The sequence below is a fragment of the Pseudorca crassidens genome, chromosome 12 (assembly GCF_039906515.1).
Source record: "Pseudorca crassidens isolate mPseCra1 chromosome 12, mPseCra1.hap1, whole genome shotgun sequence".
Taxonomy (NCBI): domain Eukaryota; kingdom Metazoa; phylum Chordata; class Mammalia; order Artiodactyla; family Delphinidae; genus Pseudorca; species Pseudorca crassidens.
The window spans coordinates 91774774-91797462 of record NC_090307.1 but is presented as its reverse complement, the minus strand read 5'-3'; the positions used below and the strand labels follow the sequence as shown (position 1 = coordinate 91797462).

Genomic DNA, 22689 nt, shown 5'->3' with positions numbered 1-22689 from the left:
AGCCAATCGCAGGGCCCGGACGCCGCTGGCCCCGCCTCACGGATCAGCTGAGGAATCCGAGATGTCCGTTGACAGCGGCGGCGGCGGCCGCGCGGCCGGTTCCGGGTTCGGCGCGGGGCGGGGGGTAAGAGGGCGGCGGGCGCGGGCGGCCGTCGGGACCCGGGTGGGGGGCTGGCGGCGCGGGCCGCGGCGGCGTGGCGCGGGCGCCGAGGAGGAGCGGCGGGCCGCAGCCTCTGCCTTCGCGGGCCGGGTCTCACCCGAAGTTTCCGGGTCTCGTCAGATGTGAAGCCGATGGAGCGGCCGGGGGAAGGCGAGCAGCCGCCGCAGCAGCAGCCGTGGGGGAGACTTCTCCGCCTGGGCGCCGAGGAGGGCGAGCCGCACGTCCTCCTGAGGAAACGGGAGTGGACCATCGGGCGGAGAAGAGGTGCGGGGCGGGGAGCGGGCATGGGGGACGTGGGACGGACTGGGGGCGAGCCGGGGACGGGTCCGGGCACGGGGGTGGGGACCGGGGACCCGGGATGGGGGCGGGCGACGGGGTCCGAGTGCTGGGGGACTGGAGCCGGGACCTGAGGGCGGGGGCTGGGCGAGACCGGGCCCACTGGGCTGTGGGAGGCTCCTGGGCGCGGCGCGTTCTGCTGCCCGGTTTTTCCGGGGGAATGGGCCGTCGTGTAACAGCTGCCGTTTATTCACGTATTGGTCGGCCCAGTTACTTCTGCGTGTTTCATGCAGGTTATTTAATTTTCACTGCAACGTTATGAAGTAGGTGCAATAATTTATCTCCTGGAATGCGGTTTTCTCAAGGGTATTACTACCCAAAGCATCTTCTCTGACCTTAATGGAGTGAAATTAGAAATAAGTTAGCAGAAGGAACACCGGAAAATCCACAGATATGTGGAAATTAAATAACACTCTTAACCCACCAGTGGGTCTAAGAGGAAATCAAAGGGGAAATTAGAAAATACTTTGAGATAAATAAAAATTTAATGTACCAAAACTTAGAGGATGCAGGTAAGCAGTGCTCAGAGGGAAATTTATAGCCGCAGGCAGCTACATTTAAAAAAAAAGATCTCAAGTCCCAGCTCCTAGAATAGAGCTGCTCAAATATTTGTTGATGTAATGAACGTGGGAAGCTACGGCCTTGAAGAAAGTCCTGTAACTAGTGAGAGGAAGAGACCCCCCCACCCCCGCTTGCTGCGTCTAAACTCCTAGCGGCCATCTGGTGATTTAACCTCCCTTGTAGCTTTCCTACTGGGAGTGAAGTGCACTGATCAGGCCAACAAAAATATTTCGTTTTTCTGCAAATTAATAAGTTGTCACACTGACTTTATACTTTAAGCAAGAGATAATGAGAAAGATTAGTGTTTAAAAGCAAATGTTCTTTGATTTCATTTTACCCATCATCATGCACCTGTACCTGTTTTTGGTTGGGGTTTTTTGGGGAGACAGTCTTAAATCCCAATATCAAGTTAATTTTTTTGTTGTTGTTTTTACAACTTTAAAAGTATTTACATATCATTAGAAACTTTTCAAGATGTATTGTCTTTACTTGGTGTGAATGGAAGTTTGGTGAAGAACAGAAGCCTGGAGACCACCACCCTCATGCCCCCTAGGCCACCAGCATCACCACCACCGCATAACCTGCTTTGGGCCAATTTACCTTCTGGTGCCTTTGTAGCTACTTCATGGGGTCACTGTGAAGATTAAAGGAGATCGTGAGTGAAGTGCTTAGAAGGAGCCTGCCTAAGAGTTAGCACTTAATGTTAGCCATTGTTGTTATAACACAACACTGTAGTATCATTTGACATGCTAATACAAGGAGCAAAAATGTGTTGTTGAGTTGACTCTTAATGGAAGTCCTTTCCTTGAATATATTAACCTTCCCAGCAAAACGTAGTTTGCCTGGGCTGCCATAACAAAATACCACAGATCACGAAGCTTAAACAGCAGAAGTATATTTCTCACAGTTCTGGAGTCTAGGAAGTCCAAGATCACGGTGACAGTCAGTTTGTTTCCTGGTGAGAACCCTCTTCCTGGATTGCAGGCAGCTGCCTTCTCGCTGTGTCCTGGCCTGCTGGACCAAGAGATCTTTGGCGTCTCCCTCTTATAAATGCCTCAGCCCTATCAGATTAAGGCCCCACCCTAATGATGTCATTTAATTTTTATCATTTACAGGCCTTCTTTCTAAATACAGTCACTTTGGGGGATAGGGTCTCAGGTTGTAGAACTAGATTTATTTCAAAACTATTGCACGCCTGCTATATACAAGGCCTTATTTTGAGGAAAAGGGAGAGCTGAGTTGACGTGTGTGGAAGGATGCAGGGGTTCTCGCCTTCCCAAAGAGCTTCCCATTCTCGGGGAGTGGCAGAGATGTGTACCAACCATGGAGAGAGTAACCAACTGAACGACAAGCAGGGCAAATACCAATAGTAGAACTTTAGCAAAGGTATTTCAGTTCTCAGTTGGAATGCAGATGTTCAGGTGTGGAGAAGCCTAGTAAAACCCCACTCCGGTGACAAAGCCTGGTGACCAGCCTGGGTCTGGGACTGCAAGGAGACCATCTAAGAATGCCGTCTAAGGGGAATCACACTGTATTGCAGCACAGTCTTTGGGTCTGACTGCCTTCCCTTGGTTGGTGCTTTTGAGGTTCATCCTTGGCAGTTACATATATCAGTAGTTTGTTCCTTTTTGTTGCTGGGTGATGTTCTGCAGTGTGTTTATTAATTCACCACCAGTTGACGGGTACCAGTACTGCTTCCCACGTTTGGTTATTAAAAAATAAAGATTTATTTTTATTTTATTTATTTCCCTAGGTAGGGAATTACCTGGCGGTCCAGTGGTTAGGACTTTGCACTTTCACTGCCGAGGGCGTGGGTTCAATCCCTGGTCAGGTAACTAAGATCCTGCAAGCTGCGGGGCACGGCCCAAAATAAAATAAAGGTACTATAAACCTTAGTAGCTATGGTGCAAACCTGTTATAAGGAGATTAGTGACTCAGTATTAAAACACTCCTGAAAGCTTTTATTCTTTTTTTTTTTTTTTTTTTGGCCGTACGCGGGCCTCTCACTGTTGTGGCCTCTCCCGTTGCGGAGCACAGGCTCCGGATGCGCAGGCTCAGCGGCCATGGCTCACAGGCCCAGCCGCTCCGCGGCATGTGGGACCTTCCCGGACCAGGGCATGAACCCGTGTCTCCTGCAACGGCAGGCGGACTCTCAACCACTGCGCCACCAGGGAAGCCCGCTTTTATTCTTTTGATTTAAGGAGAGAACAAAGCATTTGAGGGTTTTCCTCTTGGATTTGATGAGGGTATAACAATTGTATTGAGCTATAGATGCATCCCCCTTCTGTTTTAAATTTTCTTAAACGCTTACATGTGCCTATGATAATTTGCTCATTCATATTTTCTGTGACTCTGTCATTGCTTTAATTTTGTGATGATTTATGAAACCTTAGGTTACACAGAAGAAATTAAGGACTAAGATACTGAAGATATTTAATAAGCCCCATAGTTTTTTTAAAGTTCTGTAATACTTATCAGGCTATCTGCATATGCGTGCATATTGTAAAAATGTCACCAAGAAGCAGCTGATGTGTAGCTGGAGGTGTTGATGGCGCATATCCTCTAGGTAAGGAGGAGTCAGAAAGGTTCAAGACATAGTCCCTGTCCCTTACTTTGGATTAACACTTAAATGCTTTTTTAAAAGTTTCTTTGTATTTGATTAAGTGCTGTCTCCGTAAGTGGGTACAACATGGGTCTTGACTTCCAGCCGCATGCTTTGTTTAAGCAAAGGGCGGTATTATGCCCGGTACCCACGGTCGTATCCAGCACGCCCCCCTCACTGTTTTAGGTTGTGACCTTTCATTCCCCGGCAATAAACTGGTCTCTGGAGATCACTGTAAAATTATAGTGGATGAAAAATCTGGTCAGGTGTCGCTGGAAGATACCAGGTAAGCTCTTTCTGAACTTCTTTCCTCTTGTAGCTTCAGGAAGCCGACTTGAAGCCAGTGAGTGCAGAGAAGAGACAAGGGCCTGCTTTCTATAGCTCAGTAGTCCGATAGGGTCTCCGGGTATTGGAAGATGTATTTTCTGGTTTCCAGGATGGGCTACTTAGTGACACTTTGGTGTCTGTGACCGTTCTTAAATGTATTCAGGTTAAAGCAAAAATAGCTCAGAAATAAGACTTAAAAGGCAGTGATACATTTTGGGTTCTTGCAAACCTATTCAAGTTAGACTTCCCCAAATCAAGAAGTCTTTCTTTTTTTTTTATTATTATTATACCACATAAGTAGTACATGAAAGTGAAAAGCTTTCCAAAATTCCACTCACCCACACAATACATACATATTTATTTTGTATTAATGAGATTATACTGTTATACTGTGTATCTATTTTACTTGGAATGTTTGCAGAGTGCTCATCACGTCCGTATGTCTAGGTCCATCTCGTCTTTTTCATTATTATATAATAACTTGTCAGCTCCCTTACTGATGGAAAGTTATTATTTTGACTTTTTCTTATTATAAATGACCCTGCAGTGACTCTCCTCCAAAACTCTTTCCATTCATGTCTGATGATTTTCCTGGGGTAAGTTTATGGGAAGGAATGCTGGGTGGAAGGTGTGAGTGGCGGACGGCCATCCAGCAGTGTGTTGAGAACACGCCTTTCCCACAAGGTGATTTTTTTTATTGTTGTGAAGGTCAAGTGCTATGAGATTCTTTGGTAAGTAGCAGTTTGAGGGATAGAAGACCAGGAATTTGGTTTTATTAGGAAGAACGGATGCTGCTTTTCCTCCTCTGATAGGTAGCAGGTCAAGTCCTGTATTGCTCAGCACAATGTACAGTAACAGTGCTGGTTCCAGAGTCTTCTTTCTGCCTCAGGCCCTGGCTCTCCCACCCTGGCCACAGGATAGTATGTGCTTCCCAAGGCTGCTGTAACGATTACCACAGGCTCAGTGGCTAAAACAGCACAAATCTGTGATCTTATAGGCCTGGGTGGTCAAAGTCCATCTCAGGTCTCATTGGCGTCAGCTCCTTATGGGGGCTCTAGGGGAGAAGCCATCCTCTGTCCTTTCCAGCTTCTAGAGGCTGCTGCCTTCCTTGGCCAAGGTGGCTGGAGGGGCAGGGGTGTTCCAGGTGGGAGGAGCCGCAGGTGCAGAGGCCCTGAGGTGCAATCAGGAAGACCCCGACGTCCACGCTGGAGAGACTGGACGTTAGCCTGAGAGCAGTGAAGAGACACCGAGGGGTTTAAACGGAAAAGTGAAATCAGACTTCTGGGTTAGAAAGAGCTTGAGGATAGGTCGTGGGGAGAGCCTGGCAGCAGAGGCCGCGGCAGTGCTGCAGCAGCTCTGCTGGTCTCTGTAAGTGGGGCTTTACTGGGAAGGCAGCCCAGCCCTCCAGGGACCTGCCACCTGTTGGTTGCAGGAGTTGGGACGGAGATGACCGCGCAGCCTGAACTATTTCCTGCCTGGCCCTTTACAGAAGTCTAAAGTAGTGGCAGTCTGCTCAGAGGGAAAGGTGACGACGCCTCTTCAGCACTGGGGGCCTTAGGAGTGGGGCCGTGGAGTTGGGGCCCATGTGGACTGAGTGCCTGAAATTGGAAAGGGGCGGGGAGGGCTTGCTCAGTTGCCGAGTTTGGCTTTTGTCCGGTGCGCTCTTCCCCTTGCCTGCGGGAGCCGCTCCTCAGGGAGGTGCCTCCTGTCCCGCCTGACCGAGGTCCCGGTGTCTCCTGGCCGTGCCTTCCCATCAGGCACTGTGGTCCCTGATTAACTGGAGTGACTTCCCAGCAGCAGGGACCGCGCTATCTTCTGCTCGGTAGCCCTGCGTCGATTTGCTTTTGCCCAGAGCCCATGTCGTAGGAGGGTCAGTGCTCATGTGAGGAGTGAACTGAGCTGGGCCGCGGCTGCCGGAGCAGGGTTAGGCCTGTCGACAGAGCGTGGTGCAGAAGCAAGAGAGAAGCTGGGAATCAGAGCACGTGCTGCTGGTGGGCGTCCAGGGCTCCACCAGGAGGAGAACGTGGGGCTGGCACAGCGGAGGCGTTAAAACACTTGACACACCATTGGGCTGTGAGTGAGGGGGCAACAGGCAAGGTTCTTCTCAAGAGAATTGTAAGGTGGCACGAGTATTTACATCATTCCTATGAGTGTTCTGTCATTTGCAAAGTGGTAGTATTGAACTGCTTTCCTACTGGCTGTAGAAAAGGAAAATTTTAACTCCAAGTTGTTTTAAGTAGGATAAATTGGATTTTTGTTGTCCCTACAGCACCAACGGAACAGTAATTAACAAGCTGAAGGTTGTTAAGAAGCAGACTTGCCCTTTACAGACTGGGGACGTCATCTACTTGGTGTACAGGAAGAATGAGCCAGAACACAGTAAGGGAGGGGCGGTTCCTGGGCTGGACTCATGGGTGGTGCAGCAGGGACCTGCCACAGCGGGGAAGCATTGTGGGAAGAGGCTGTTGAAGCAGGCATTTCCTGAAGGAATGTTAGTGCTAGCTGCGTCCCCTTTTTCGTTCATGTACATTCTTGGTGTGGGTAGCGTCTGTTGAAGAATGGGAGTGTTGACCTCGTGGACTGAGCCCCAGCCATTCTTAAGAAATGCCACTGTGGCCATGAGCCACGGTCTCGATATGGTAGCCAGGGAGACGGGGTGCGGGGGGGCGGTGAGGAGGGCACCTGAGTGAGGAGAATAAGGCCTAGAATGGGGGCTGGAGGCCACGGACAGCTCTGCTTTGGGAGGCTTTACGGGAAACAGCAAAGGTTAGATGGGATATTCCGTGAGGGCTTTTCCAGCTCTGAGCATCTGCGCCTGTGTTGGTGGGAGAAGAATGATGCAGGACAGGGAGAGTTAGGGGAGTTCTTCGAAGGTTACCCCGGAAATAGGAAGAAGAGGGCGGGTATCCCCTAGACTGTCCTCAGCAGTCAAAGCCAGCCCCTGGCCACAGGGAAGGATCTTGTGTCCGGTCCTGGTGGTTTGAAATGACAAGACACAGGCTCACTCCTCCTCATCGCTTTGCTTGCCTTAGTCTGCCTCCTGACGCCGGTTGGTTTTCTGAGGCTTATTTATTTTAAGTTTGGTTCAGATGTTTTGGATCACTTGCTTTAAAAATCCCTTAAACCGGGGGATGTGGTTACTAGCTGATAAGTCGAACTAGTCAACAAGGGCAAAGTGACCGTGAGGTGATGGGAGGGAGCAGAAGAGAAAGATGGGCTCTCTTGATGTGTGGCAAACGCCACTCCGGTTCGATTAATTTCCTTCAGATGTGGCATACCTCTACGAATCCTTCCATGAAAAGCAAGGCGTAACGCAAGACTCCTTCGGTAAGTGAGATTTTCGCAAAGGAGCGGGTGCATGCGTTGACTCTTCATCCGCTGGAATGTATTCCTGACGCAGCGGCTCCCCCTGCGCCCCGACTGTGTTATGCTCCTGCTTCTTTGTGCTTACAGAAGCTAATAAAGAAAACGTGTTCCACGTGACCAAAGATACCTCAGGTGCAGGGCGAGGCGACGACCCCCAGGATCCCCAGGTCCTGCCATCGCCACCCGCCACTCAGGTGTGCTTTGAGGAACCACAGCCATCAACGTCCACATCGGACCTCTTCCCCATGGCCTCTACCTCTTCCATGGAGCCCACCTCTGCAGGACGAGGGCCTCCCTCCAGCTCCGGTGAGATGGGGATCTCAGGGTGGTAGCTGCGTTGCCCTTTGTTCGCTAATCCTGCCTTGCATTGTTACGGAGACAGACAAGCCACGGAGGAGTTCAGAGGTGGTGTCAGGCATCAGGCTGTCAGTAGTAAGATTTCTGTAGGAGTAAATGTCTTGTTCCATCCCCAAGAGACAGGCTGAAGGCCAGGGACTACAATACTGTGGTATTCTTCACAGGTTATAATTCATATACTGTAAAAATCACACAAAGTGAACTCTTCCGTTTGTTTGTTTTTTAACGACATCTTGGATTACCTGCGCCTGGTTTGAATCAGTGACGCTTTGAACTGCTGTCTCTTCTTCTGAGGCAGGTGAATCAGGATGTCTCTTGTTTGTCCCTCTCACAGGCTCGAGAGGTGCAGACGTCTCCCCAAAAGGGTGTGGTCCATCTGTGGCAAGTGATGAAGTCGTCATCTTCCCTTTGGCTCTCCCAGCAAGAGAGGGGGCGTCCTTTTCTCTGTCGGAACCCAAGGACCAGGAGGACTTGGAGCCCGTTAAGAAGAGAGTAAAAGCAGGTCAGAGTCCAGTGGTTGCGTGTAGCCTTGGCGCCCCGGCAGCACCGTCCCATCTGAGCCTGTTGGGGCCCCACCATCTGCAGAAGTCGGAGGACCCTGTCTTCAGCTGACACCTGTGGTACCTCAGCATCTTCCAGATGGCAATCTGGGCCTTTTCTTTCCTGTCTGCACCGTCGGGATTGAACTGTGTTTACTGTCAGGATATGCTCTTGGTCTGGAGACCACAGTCTGGGGTTGCAGCTCTGTTCTGATACAGCAGCCAGTTTTTAAGAGTATATTATCTTTAAGTGATAGTTTGAACCTTCACGTTAAAGGTGATTTTGAGAAAAATCTATACTTTAAAAGTCAAAGTTAAAAAGATTGTAAAAACTTTTGGGAATGTTGTTGGGAGGACAGTAGCTGTGAGGCAGGCCTGAGAGCTTCCCCTGGATTGGGGCAGTGTGACAGGAGGGAGGGCCTCGGAAAGAAACTGCATTATCTGATGTATTGAGTGGAAAATTGAGTTGATTGGCCTGGGGAGGTGTGGGGTGAGTCAGCAACAGGTACAAAAACATAAGTATGAAAATGGAGCCACTTTTAACTCTATGAGAAATGAAAAATTGTATAAGGAAGAAAATTATACTGTGTGAGCAGTGAATATTTAAGCATAATAATATAAATACAATATACTGAACAAATAATTGTGTTAGAATAATATTGGGAAGGAGACCCAGAGGGGCAGAGTCCTTCTCTGCTTTAATGGATGTCAGGAGATGATGTCTAAAATCCATCAGCCTAAACGTAGCATGACAATTCAGAAACACAGAGGTCCGGACCAGAAGAAACAGAAGACATGAAAGTTGTTTCCCCAAAGGAGGGAGGGTGAAGCTGAGGACAGGCTGGAGCAGAGGGCTGCTGCTTTGGTTTTCTTTTAAATATTTGACTTTTTAAATTGTAAGTATTTTTTTAATTAAAAATAAATTTAATCTCTGATTATAAAAAAAGTAAAACACACTGGCAGAAAAAAAAAATTTAAGCTCCTGGTAACATTTGAGGGTCTGTATTTTCCAGCACTTTCCTGTGTGCATATGGGTCACATTTTTTGTTTGTTTAAACAAAAATGACTTTACACACAAATGCTATTTGACACCTGGCCTTTATCTCTCACCCGTGTATCCTGAGTGTCTTTTTTATGCTGTTAACTATTATAAAGCAAAACTTAAACATACTGGATTATGAGACTTACTTTGAACCTTTGTAAAAATGCCCTTTAAAATACAGTGAGGGAATGGCCATCATCAAAAAATGTACAAACAATAAATGCTGGAGAGGGTGTGGAGAAAAGGAGCCCTCCTACACTGCTGGTGGGAATGTGAATTGATACAGACACTATGGAGAACAGTATGGAGGTTCCTTAAAAAACTACAAATAGAACTACCATACGACCTAGCAATCCCTCTACTGGGCATATACCCTGAGAAAACCGTAATTCAAAAAGAGTCATGTACCAAAATGTTCATTGCAGCTCTGTTTACAATAGCCAGGACATGGGAGCATCCTAAGTGTCCATCGACAGATGAATAAAGAAGATGTGGCACATATATACAATGGAATATTTCTCAGCCATAAAAAGAAACGAAATTGAGTTATTTGTAGTGAGGTGGATGGACCTAGAGTCTGTCATACAGAGTGAAGTAAGTCAGAAAGGGAAAAATGAATACCATATGCTAACACATATATATGGAATCTTAAAAAAAAAAAAAAGTTCTGAAGAACCTAGGGGTGGGACAGGAATAAAGATGCAGACTTAGAGAATGGACTTGAGGACACGGGGAGGGAGAAGGGTAAGCTGGAACGAAGTGAGAGAGTGGCATGGACGTATATACACTACCAAATGTAAAATAGCTAGTGGGAAGCAGCCGCATAGCACAGGGAGATCAGCTCAGTGCTTTGTGACCACCTAGAGGGATGGAATAGGGAGGGTTGGAGGGAGAAGCAGGAGGGAGGAGATACGGGGTTATATGTATACATGTAGCTGATTCACTTTGTTATAAAGCAGAAACTAACACACCATTGTAAAGCAATTATGCTCCAATAAAGATGTTAAAAAAACAAATACAGTGAGGGGACTTCCCTGGTGGTCCAGTGGTTACAACTCCGAGCTTCCATTGCAGGGGGCGTGGGTTCGAACCCTGGCGTGGGTTCGATCCCTGAACTAAGATCTCACATGCCCCGCAGCGTGGCTAGTAAATAAATAAGTAAAATTTAAAGATTAAAAAAAAAATACAGGGAGGACTGGGTCTCCTGTCCACAGGTTAAGACATCTGTAAAACCAAGAGATGGAGTGCACTTCCTCCATGGTCATGATGTTGAGAACGTGTCCCTTTCCCTTGCAGATGGGGAGCCCGCCCTGAACCTGCCCCTGGTCACGGACCCGGCCGGAGACCCCCACAGTACCCTCGACGTCAGAGCTGCGACCGTGAAGCCAGACAAGATGGAGGAGACTCTCACGTGCATCATCTGCCAGGACCTGCTGCACGACTGTGTGAGGTGCGCGCGCAGGGCCCGCGGGGCCGCAGACGGGGCTGGCCTCTGCGTCAGGCCCAGGACCTGCTGCACGACTGTGAGGTGCGCCCGCAGGGCCCACGGGGCTGCAGACGGGGCTGGCCTCTGCGTCAGGCCCGCCGAGGTTACCGTAGCCATTCTCCTTGTGCGGCTGACGAGCTGAAAGCCGGGCCCGGTGACTGACGCTGCACAGGAGCCCGCGAGACGCGTGCAGTGGCTCTGACCTCAGTGACGCCAGGTCCACCTCAGCTAGAGCAGGGGAGCTGTACCGAGTGGCCAGCATCTCGTGGTTAAGGAAACACGGTAGTTAAGGTGGAGCGAAGGTGCCAGAACAAAGATCTCTCTTTGCTTCTCTGTGGGAACTTAAGAATTTGTCCGCAGTTCGGCATAAACGCGGGTCTTTGCCACCCACACCCAGTGTCTCCGCTCTTCCCGTTCCTGGTGGCCCTGGCCCCCAGTGGTCCCTGGCCCTCCTGGAGCACAGATCACCGCGTGGCCCCGGTCTCTTGTAGCTGGCAAGCGCACAGATGAAGCAGTTGTAGCCGAACGCCGTGTTTTTGCGCAGGGACTGCTTCTCAGGAGGGTCGTGGAAGGCAGGCGGCGTGCCCCTGCGTGAGCCGAGGTGCAGCCCCGCCAGCCACAGGCCCCACCACGGCGTGGGTGGGGCGCCCCAGAGCACAGGCCTGAGGCCCTGCGGAGTCGAAAGATCGGGCGGCGGGAGGCGGCGGGCAGTTGGCCCATTCTTCTGTTTTTACCCGAACCTCAGTCTGAGCAGGGCCACGTCCTCCTTCGGGGAAAGAGGCAGCATGACTCTGGGTCCCTGCTTCTCACACCCAGTGCCCGTCCTGTGCCCTCAGCCTGCAGCCCTGTATGCACACCTTCTGCGCTGCCTGCTACTCGGGCTGGATGGAGCGCTCTGCCCTGTGCCCCACTTGCCGCTGTCCAGTGGAGCGGATCTGTAAAAACCACATCCTCAACAACCTGGTGGAGGCATATCTGCTGCAGCACCCGGACAAGAGGCGCAGCGAGGAGGACGTGCGCAGCATGGCCGCCAGGAACAGGATCACGCAGGACATGCTGCAGCCCAAGGTCAGGAGGGCCTTCTCTGACGAGGAGGGGAGCTCCGAGGACCTGCTGGAGCTGTCGGATGTGGACAGCGAGTCCTCGGATGTCAGGTGAGCCTCGTGGGGGCGGGGCGGGCGGGGCGGATCTGACTGCTCCCCAGGACCTGCTGGTCTGGGCCGCTGCTGAGGTGCGATGCTGTGGCCGAGGTGACTGTGGTGAGGCTTGCTCACGGCCCTGCCTCCTGCGACAGCCCCTTTTTTTTGGTATATATGGAATATTTATTCTATTATTTTGTTGCTTATCTGTGTATTTTTTCTAGTTTATTACGATATAACTAACATACCGCACTATGTAAGTTCAGGGTGGACAGCATAGTGCTTTGGCTTAATTACTGTGAGAGGATCACCACAGTAAGTGACACCCTTTTGTTTGCTGAGTCATCATCAAGTGCCTTGATTCACAGGCTGAGACAGACTCTGCAGAAGCACACTCACTCTCTGTAGCTTGTCTAGTGATCATATGTCCTGCACCGTAAGTTGCAGTATTTATCATCTGTTAGGATGTTATTGTAGAAAAGCCACAGTCACCTGGCAGAAGGTGCAATCCTAGGAGACATTTTTTTTTTTTTTTTTTTTGCGGTACGCGGGCCTCTCACTGTTGTGGCCTCTCCCGTTGCGGAGCACAGGCTCCGGACGCACAGGCTCAGCAGCATGGCTCACGGGTCCAGCCGCCCCGCGGCATGTGGGATCTTCCCGGACCGGGGCACGAACCCGTGTCCCCTGCATCAGCAGGAGGACTCTCAACCACTGCAGCACCAGGGAAGCCCTAGGAGACCTTATTTTATCTGCTGTAGAATGTTGGGGTTTTTTTCATAAATTTATTTATTTTATTTATTTTTTGGCTGCGTTGGGTCTTCGTTGCTGCACACAGGCATTCTCTAGTTGTGGCGAGCTGGGGCTACTCTTCATTGCAGTGTGCGGGCATCTCATTGAGGTGGCTTCTCTTGTTGCGGAGCACAGGCTCTAGGCCCACGGGTTCAGTAGTTGTGGCGCACAGGCTCTAGAGCACAGGCTCAGTAGTTGTGGCGCACGGGCTCAGTAGTTGTGGCTTGAGGGCTGTAGAGCGCAGGCTCAGTAGTTGTGGCGCATGGCCTCAGTAGTTGTGGCTCGCGGGCTCTAGAGTGCAGGCTTCGGTAGTTGTGGCACGCAGTCTCAGTATTTGTGGCTTGCGGGCTCTAGAGCGCACGCTCAGTAGTTGTGGCGCACGGGCTTAGTTGCTTCACGGCATGTGGGATCTTCCCGGACCAGGGCTCGAACCCACGTCCCCTGCATTGGCAGGCGGATTCTTAACCACTGCACCACCAGGGAAGCCCTCTGCTGTAGAATGTTGATGTTTCCAGACTTGGAAGTCCAGGGTATGAATTTTTGTGTTGAGGCCATAAAATTTAAAAAGACAAAACAGCTACCCCGCTCCTCAGTTTATTATCTTTGTTTCTTTCCCCCAAATTTAGCACATAATGGTCAAGCAAAAAGAAAACCAAAAATCACTTTTGGTTTGTGTGAACATTTTATTACGTATTCATCTGGCCATACATACGTGTAGTCGTACATACTTATATTTTTGCCGTTTAAAACATTTCTTTGTAATATTTTGAATTCCGAACAAAGCTGCAGTGCATGGCGTGCATTTACAGTTCAGTGCACGTGTCCAGTCATTTCTTGGAGATAAGTACGTGGAAGTAGGATGCTCAGGTCAGTAGTCTCACTGAGGGGACGCCTTGCTGGACTTCTGGCACCTGTCATGAAACGCCTGTCAGAGAGTCCTGGTGTTGGTGCCCCACAGGGTATGCAGAGGGACAGCAGTGATGCCTGTGGCGCTCAGAGTAATGGGACAAACAGGTATCTTATTCCCATTTATATGGTTTTCTTACATATGAGGCTGAATGTCTTCAGTGTTTCTGCATTTTCTAGTCAGGTCTCGCCTGTCCTTCCCATTGGTGGCAGGCTTGGGCAGGCGTCCTCTGACTGAGATGAGGGGAGAGTCCGTGCGTCCCGTTCCTGCAGATTCTGTTTTACCATCTGCAGATTTGAAAGCTCAGCTGAAGTGCGTACAGCTGGGTGAAAGCCCCTGCTGACAGCGGCATCCAGCCCTGGCGTGTTCTGCTCAGATTTTAACAAAAGGAAGGGTGTGCACTGGGCGGGCATCAAACCTGTGAGAGCGCGTCCTGCCCAGTGTGGAGACAGGGTGGCTTTGCCCCCAGGGATGGCTCAGTGGGGCGAGGGGCAGGGAGAAGACATCTCAGTACCCCAGGAGTGGCCGAGGGCTCTGGGAACGTGCGGGAAAGGGGGGCTGGGAGGTGGCGGGGAGGAGAGCCTGCCGACTGCTGCTGTGCAGGATGTGCGCCGAGCCATCCTTCCCTTCTGCACACACTGGGTGCAGCACCTGGTGCAGAGCTGAGGCATGCAGGCAGGACAAGGCCGGTGAGCGAGTATCTGGGTCTTGTCCCGTCACCAGGGCTGGGCCGTCGTTGCCACCACCCTTACACACGGCCAGAGCAGGTGTCTCCTCTTTCCTCCAAGCTCCGGGTTTTCTTCCCTTGCAGTCAGCCGTACATCGTGTGCAGACAGTGCCCCGAGTACCGCAGGCAGGCGGGGCGGCCCCTTCCCTGCCCAGGGCCCGGCAGTGAGCCAGGGGCACCGCAGGCCCCTGGGGATGCACCATCGACGTCCGCCAGCATCACGACAGGTGAGACAGCCACACCTTCCATGCTGTCCCGACCATTCGGGAAGCGGGTGGCACTTCTGCGGGCTCCTCTCTGCTCGAATGGCTCGTTGCTTCTCATAACCTGTTTGGAGCTAAGAAACCCGATAATTAACTTCATTTGTGGGCCTCGGCTCCTGGACACACCCAGGGATTCAGTCTTGATTCTAACACTTACTCCCCACCCCGCCCAGCCCACTACCTCAGGGCAGTCGGCATCCCCCGTGGTGCTCACACCAAAGCCAAAAGGACCATCACACACAGGCCCCTCCAGTGAGGGACTGGCCTCTTTCCAGCAACAGGACATGATGTTACCAGAGCCGCCCTGAGCTATCTGTTCGATGCCCGTTTCAGTGGGCAGGTCCCCAGGTGCCCTCGAGAAAGGGAAGGTGGACACGTGGACTGTGGTTTGTGGTCCTGCGTTGTAGGGCCTGGCCTCTCTGCCACCGTCAGCCTGAGCCTGTCAAGAGGCCACTGACCTAAGGATTGCGACCCAGAGCCGCGTTCTTAACCATCTTCCACGATGCTGTGCCATGGCTCTTGGGGGCTTCCTTGTAGGCCCCTCAGGTAGGGATGGCTGGGGCAGCGTGTGGAAGGCCCCACTGGGACCGTAATGCAGTGTGCACAGGCAGAGCCTCGTGCGGTGCGTGAGTGACGGGGGGCCGGGCCACGTGGACACAGCTCCTGGTCCAGGGTCAGCCAGCAGGGACTAGAGAAATCGCTTTACTGTTCTCTGGGCTGTCCTTCCTTTATGGGAAATGGTAAAAAACCTTCATGTGATCTTTGAAATCTTGCTACAACTACTGAACCAGGAGATAACTTCGGTCATTTTTCAATCTATTTAAACTTCTTAGTTTGAGTGGTAGACCGTCACTTGGCTGTAGGAAAATAGGCCTGAGTTCTGTCCGGGTTTTCTTGTAGGTCTGTGTCCTCGTGCATACCTTACAGCTGCCCCTCTAGGTGTGGTCTGAGCCGCTCTTGCTGCCCGTGTGCTGGCGGCACCAGCCTGAGCGTCCTATCTGTTCCACAGCCCAGGACTACGTGTGTGCCCTGCAAGGAAGCCACGCCATATGCACCTGCTGCTTCCAGCCCATGCCCGACCGGAGGGCGGAGCGCGAGCGGGACCCCCGCATCGCCCCCCAGCAGTGTGAGTGAGGGTGTGGGTGTGCGCCGTCTCCCCGGCGCCCCTCTCCACCTCGGAGCCGCTCCTGTGTGTCCTTCCAGCTCAGGTTTCAAGAGTGTCGTGGACTTCTCTGTGTGGTGTGAAGTAAGGGCGCAGCTCTGTTTCCACCTGCGTCGTCAGGTGTCTCTGCGGGACCACATTGAATAATCTCTCTTTTCCCACCGGTTGATAACCCCGCCCCCGTCATACACTAAGTTTACACACACGGGGGGCTCTCTTTCTGGATCTTGTATCTGACGTGTGTCCCCACAGTAGTTCTCCAATGTGTCATTTTATTCTATTCTATTCCATTTTATTCTGTTCACTGTGTGGCTTTCTGGACCGCAGATCCCTGACTAGGGATTGAACCCGGGTCCAAGGTGTCACTTTAAAGTCTAACGGATTAACTACATGGTGCTTTAATTTACAGTCTTTGGATCACTATGAAAATCGAGCTTGTCATTTATTTACCAGTCCCTTGAGCCTTCTCCTCGCTGGATGGCGTGACCGGTGCTTGTGCTCTGTGTCCGCAGGTGCCATCTGCCTGCAGCCCTTCTGCCACCTGTACTGGGGCTGCGCCCGGACCGGCTGCCTCGGCTGCCTGGCCCCGTTCTGCGGTAATGCTGGCCCTGCCGTCGATCGCCGCCACCTTCCCCTGTTCTCTCGTGCACTTGAGGCCAGTGCTGGGCTGGCCGTGTGCCCGAGGTGGGAGAGGCCACGTTGGTCACCATGAGTTGGCCCCTTTCCCTGGTGGTCTGCGTAGGTTTGCGAGCGTCAGTGAGGGGGACGCTGAGTCATGCACGAGGACCACCCCCACTAAAAAATCGTGTCCGGACTTCACTACCCCAGACCAGGGGCTGCACAGACTGGCTGTTTCTGGGGGGAGTGGAATGGAAGTCCTTTTACTTTTTCTCTGTTTGAAGTTGTATTTTGTCATGGAACTTTTTATTCTTTGTAGACTCCATAATGAAGGAAATTTGGTTATCTTAACTGTTGGGTGAATGGTGCTTTCGTAAAGTGTGTATGAAACAGATAACACTGCTTCCCTCCGTCCTGACAGAACTCAACCTGGGCGACCGGTGTCTGGACGGGGTGCTGAGCAACAACAACTACGAGTCGGATGTCCTGAAGGTACAGGCGCGGCGAGGCCAGCGGGAGGCCTTCAAGGACCCGCCAGTGACCTCATGACCCTGCACTTCTGACTAGTGCTGCCACTGTATCTGCTTATCCCTATATTCCCCCCAAATAGGTATTCCTTCACACCCGCCACACAGGAAGCCACAGGAATTGTGTCCCACAGTTCCAGCTCCTGCTTGGTCTGCGCGGAGTGGGGCAGGGCGCGGCCGGCCCTCGGGTGGAACCAGGACTGCCCCTCGCTCTCTTCCCGCGTTGCAGGGGGCAGCCGGCTTTTAGAACTTCAGTGCTTAACGTGCACATCAGTCTCTTGCCAGGAGCCTTGCCTTCACCTGGATCATGTGCGGCATCGGCCGCAGGGTGAATGGCAGGCACCTCAGCACGGCGGTACTCAGGCTAGATGTCCACAGGGCCTTTCTTGTAGGTTTGCACAGAAGGAGCCAAGCAGCTCCACGTGTCTTGAGGGCAGAGCACAGATCCAGACCCTGGCTTCCTTGTCATGTGGTCATGGGCCTGTTCTGCACTGTGGCCACTCCGGCCAAGGTTAGGTGTCTCGCTGCTCCTGTGCTAGGAATGTCTTTGCAGAATTTCAGAGAGAGTGTGTTACCTCTTACGCTCGAGGTTGTAAAGCTAGCCTGCCTTTTGAGACTCAGAAGAAGCACCTTGGACAAAAATCTTGTGCAGTAGTGTGTGGATGTGATACCATGTCTGTCCCAGGCCTCCTGGTCCGCGAGGCTACCTGGGCCGTCCAGGCTGTGGTCCTGGAAGCAGGCCCCCTAACTGCACGCAGTGCTCGCCCTCTGCAAGTGCCCACCACGTTTAGGTGCTTGGCTTTACCCACCTTCCAGGGCCTTTTATGAAATGTCAATCCTTTTTGCCATTTTAGTGTTTCTTTCTCCAAGCTTGTGTTTCTTCTCTTGCCCGTTTCCCTGTTACAGAATTATCTGGCCACCAGGGGTTTGACGTGGAAAAACATGTTGACCGAGAGCCTCGGGGCTCTACAGAGGGGAGCGTTCCTGCTGTCTGGTAAGCCGCGTTGTGCCTGCTCTCCCGCACCGACAGCGGTGCTTTCCAGGGCAGCTCTGCCTCTGGTGAACCAGCCACACCCGCCAGGCCGCACGCCGGCAGTACTGCTTGTCGGCTTCCCACGCTCACACCTGAGACCTCCGCCCACCCTGGCAGACACACACAAAGGTCCTACTACTCTTGGGTTTCTTTCTTTATGTTGGGTTTGAGTCGACATGACACATTCTGGAATCTTTTCTCGCACAGGGGAGGGAAGGGGCACAGCTGGAGAGGTGTTGGCCCTACCGCTTGTCAGCGTTGACGTCCTGGGGCTTGTTGTTCCCAAACCCTCGCGGTCCTTGGTGCCTGTCCCTCAGTGCGTGGGTGACTCAGTGAAGGCTCGCCCCCTCTCCCAGGGACACCCAGTGCATTGTGAAATGTGAATTTTTGTCACTAAGGGAGGGTGCAGAAAAATCAGCAAGTGATTTTTTTTTTCCTAAGACATGAATTATTATGAAAGACTTGAGAGGTTTGCTGGGAACCCTTCTAAGCTGTTTTTGGACACATTCTAGTGAATGTCTTGGGTTTTCTCTGCTGTGACGGCTCTGTGTGGTTGGGTCTTAAGTCCTTGTGCTTTTTAATGGCTATTTTTGTAAGAATGACGTGGTTCACAAAGAAAATGTAAGTGGTACAAGGAAGTCTGAAGGATAAAGTGAAAATCACTAGAAATCCCATCGCCTAAAAATATACCCAGTGATAATACTTTCACGATCACCCTTCCAAGTACCTGTACCCATGTGTGTGTATAATTTGTATGAATGAAATCCTATCAGATATGCTTTTAATAAGCTATTCACTCACCAATATATCTTGGATCCTTCCTATGTCACTAAAGATCTATACCGTGATTGTTAGTTAGCATCCTGATACCGTCGTTCATGTAGCCAGTTCGTTAGCAAAGGATATTTCAGTTGTTTCCAGCTTTTCACTGTGTGAAACAACACTGAAGCTGCCAAGCATGCAGTCCTGTAGGTTTAACAGTTGTACCCTTAGGATAATAAACAGGGCTGCTGGAGGCACGGTTGAGGTGTGCCTGGGGCCTGAGGGCCAGCATCCCCTGAGCCCATCAGCTGCGTGTTTGCCTTCGAGGCCTTGTAAATATGAAAGAGGCAAATGGTGAGGTATCATTGTTTTATCTGCCATATTTGATTATTAATGAAATTGAAGATCTTTTTGTTTTACGGGCCATTTGCTTGTCTGTGTCCTTGGTCCATATTTATGTTAGGCTATTTGAACTTGGGAGGTATGGATTTGTGTGATATCTTTGTTAATTAAGGGTACAACACATTGTCATTTGTGCTGAAAATACGTTCTCTGCTATTTCATTAGTATTTCGTTTTTGTTGTACGTGTTTCCATTGTGATGTTTAAACTGTAGGCAGTCACATTTACAAATCCTTTCCTCTGTGCCGTTCGGTTTTCATGTTGTAGTTGGAAATAGCTCAAGAGAAGAACATTCATTCCTCTTAGTACTTTTCTAGATGTTTTTGAATATTTGAATTTTTAATCCAGGTGGAATTATTTTGCCATAAGGAAGTAAGTTGGTATCTAGGTTGGTTTTGTTCTCGTGTTCCAAACGTCCAGCCCTTTGTCTCCGGCCAGTCTGTGGATCATGCACTGGTCCCCCAGCAGTTTGCAAGGCCGCGTCTATTTTGCCGCCATGCTTGTAAGAGGCTGTGTTCCTTCTAGATTACAGAATCACCGGGAACACCGTGCTGTGCTACTGCTGTGGCCTGCGGAGCTTCCGCGAGCTGACCTACCAGTATCGGCAGAACATCCCTGCTTCTGAGCTGCCGGGTAAGGAGACCCCTGCCCCTACCCCCACCTGGCCCACAGCTCAGTTCACTTTGCATTGGCTCCTACTCTTCTTTGCAATAGCTAGATAGCCTGTGTGGGCCTTTGCTCTGTGTTCTTAGCGGACGTCTGCGTCGGCCAGGGACACGGGCGGGTCTCAGGGCCGTCCCTGCCTGGTGCCTGCTCAGGCTCTGGGTCTCTGAAGCAGGTTGCTAAAACAAGATGCCCAAAAAACGTCCTATGGGCAACCGGAGTCATCTCATTTCTAACCTGGGTTTTCAGCTGAACCTTTTTTTCCATTCCTGGAGAACAGTGCAAGGAAACGAGCTGTGAAGTGTGACGAAGCGCTGTGCGTTTGAGCTGCAGTGTCTCTTTGGCCTTGGCTTAAATTCACTAGACTGAGTCTGTGAGTGTGGTATGTGTGTCACACGTGTTCACTTTTTTCTCTCCCTAGTGGCCGTAACATCCCGTCCTGATTGCTACTGGGGCCGCAACTGCCGCACTCAGGTGAAGGCCCACCACGCAATGTGAGTGCGGCACGGGGGCGGGGGCCGGGCCGGGGCTGAAGGAGTCCCCTGCAGAGGGGCAAACCCACACTTTCCCTACAGGAAGGTGCTCTTCTTTAAGCGTTTTGGCCAAGTTGATATCGCAGCTTTTAGGGATGTGCGTGAACTAGTCAGCTCTCTACTTATAAACTAATTTAGTTGTCATGCTTTTATAAAGTCACATAGTATATATCAATAAAAAATCATCACTTAGACACTCTGCTTTTCTGTTATCTCATTTCATGAAACGTTGGCATACAAACGTTCACCTCCTGCTCCACCCCTATGTGCCCAGCGCACAGGCGGCCATCTCCAGCCCACACGTTCAAGGTTTAGCACTTTCCGAATCCATGGCTGAGGTCACTGAGAACTCCCATCCCGAGCCACGCCGCCGTGCACCTGGGTCTACCTTTGGTGCCGTGATGGCTCGCAGGCTCTCGCTGGGAGTGTCCCATGGGGTCTTTAGAGGCTGTTCACGTTGACGTGCACGCTGCCACGCGCGGTGGCCCATGGGAGCAGGCTCGCCTACGCTTTCAAACCGTAAGGGAAGCAATCACATAAATGAGTCCTGAGGATGGATGCTGTGTGGGGCAACTGTAACCCCAGACAGCCACTTGAGGCTCAAGTGGAAGTACTTGAGAGAGCGCCCCTGGCTTAGGAGTCATCATGAGGGCTCCGGAAAGGCGGCTGCCTCTGAGGGAGTGATTTGGCGGAATAAAAGGCTTGCTTTGTATGCGAGCATTAACTGTGTGGAAGAGACCATTTTATTCTAAGAAAAGAGATTTCAGCAGTAACAGGCTAACCTTTCTCAGTAAACACTTGGGTCAGGGCAGCAAAGATACAGTCGTCTTCTTGGAGAGGAGGTGGCGTCAGCCCCGCCAGGTCACCTGCAGTGCCTTGGGGATGCTTTGAGTCTCTGGGAATTACCTAAATGTTCCACTTACATTTTAAAATTTAAAAAAGGAGAAAAGAGGCTGCGTTTGGGGCTAGTTTCTTTGATGGTATGAGAGACAAGCCCTTGCAAACCCCCAAGCACAGGGTTGCTTCTCCTGTAGCTCCCCCAGGCGCAATTCAGAATTCCTTTGTTGAACGTGTCTCTGATGCCCTCTTGTGTATTTCACCGTTGTCTCCCTGCAGGAAATTCAATCACATCTGTGAACAGACGAGGTTCAAGAACTAAACATCCAGGGAGGCAGCACAATGGCTTGGGAGTATTGCCGGTCAACGACAGTGTCTCAGAAAATACTGAATACAGACGCTTTAAGAGCATTTCACAGTGCCCCTCAGGGGACGCCGGGGGTCTCTGCTTCGGGCACTCTGGTGCGACCTTTCTCTTGTGGAGTGAGACCCTCTCGGCGAGAGCCCCTACCAGTGGTGCCCAGAGCCCTGGGCCAGAGCAGGAGCTGTCAGCCGTCCCCTCCTGTTGAAGACGACCACAAGGTTTGCTCTCTGTACCTTTCGCACAGCCATGGTCAAAGCAGACGTCTCTCTTCAAGAAAAGTGCCCTGGGAGAAGAAGGGGAATTTGTCAGAAATGCTGTGCTGTTTGAGGGAAGGGAACAAAGTTTCCAGCTGGGGCGCACACAGCGGCTGACCTGTGCACTTTCATGGGTTTGGTGCTCATCTCCTAATACGACTTAAATATCGCAAACTGTAGCACAAATGATATAACTTATAATTTACAAGTTGACTAAAATGGGAGATAGTATGATATTTGAAAGAATAAGCATATGTTTCTGTTTATAAAAGAAAAATCATCAGACGTCCAGGGACCCCAGCTCCAAGGGCATGATTGGGTCACTGCCACGCCGGGCTCCTCAGCACAACTGCAGCCCTGCCAACCTGTCCCGCCTTCTTCACTCCTCCCCTGCGGCCGGGGCCGGGGTGGCCCAGGGACCTGGGGTGCAGGTCGTCCCTGGTGGTGCCCCGGCCTGCCAGTAGCAGCTTCTTCCCACCGAGAGCTTCCACAAGTCCTTGCCCTTTCCGCCTGCTATGGGTTTGCCGTGTCATCTGGAATAATACTTGAAATTTTATTGTTTAAAAAAAAAAAGTTTTTTATCAGTTGTTGAAATCACCCGTTAACGTTTGTTTGCAAAATTGTACCTTTTTTGCTTCTTCTCAGGAATACGATTTTCAACTTTGTGTTGCTCTTGATACAGACTCTGAGAAGCAGCGCTCCGTGGAAGAAGGCCTCCTTCCTGCGTTCTAATAAACAAGCCGTGTCTGTTTCTCTCCCCGGCACGTTCGTTCATGTGCTGGTTGTGATGTGCTCCCTCCTGTCACGGTGGGACCGGCTGCAGGCGTCACTGGTTACCTGCTGACTAACAAAGAGCCCACCCCGGGGGGCTCTACTTGGATTAGCCTCGCAGGCCCTGCAGGCGCGTGTGACCTGGGGTCAGGGCCCGGGTCTG

General features: G+C 51.2%; 1 protein-coding gene across 4 annotated transcripts; it reads left to right on the top strand.

Moving 5' to 3' along the window:
• The first annotated feature begins 29 nt into the window (after positions 1-29).
• Positions 30-22524, top strand: CHFR (checkpoint with forkhead and ring finger domains). Of its 4 annotated transcripts, none has more exons than XM_067701360.1 (17): positions 30-124; positions 281-424; positions 3846-3945; positions 6256-6365; positions 7254-7313; positions 7440-7658; positions 8044-8211; positions 10587-10740; positions 11613-11930; positions 14423-14565; positions 15611-15727; positions 16276-16359; positions 16803-16873; positions 17815-17902; positions 19630-19737; positions 20189-20241; positions 21417-22524. In XM_067701360.1, exons 2-17 carry the CDS (start codon positions 292-294, stop codon positions 21435-21437), a joined length of 1947 nt encoding a protein of 648 aa, XP_067557461.1. In that variant the 5' UTR covers positions 30-124; positions 281-291; the 3' UTR covers positions 21438-22524. The 4 variants fall into 4 exon arrangements, with proteins under 4 accessions (XP_067557461.1, XP_067557459.1, XP_067557462.1 ...); XM_067701358.1 differs by having other exon boundaries at positions 20189-20261; XM_067701359.1 differs by having other exon boundaries at positions 54-105; positions 20189-20261.
• Positions 22525-22689: the final 165 nt, after the last annotated feature.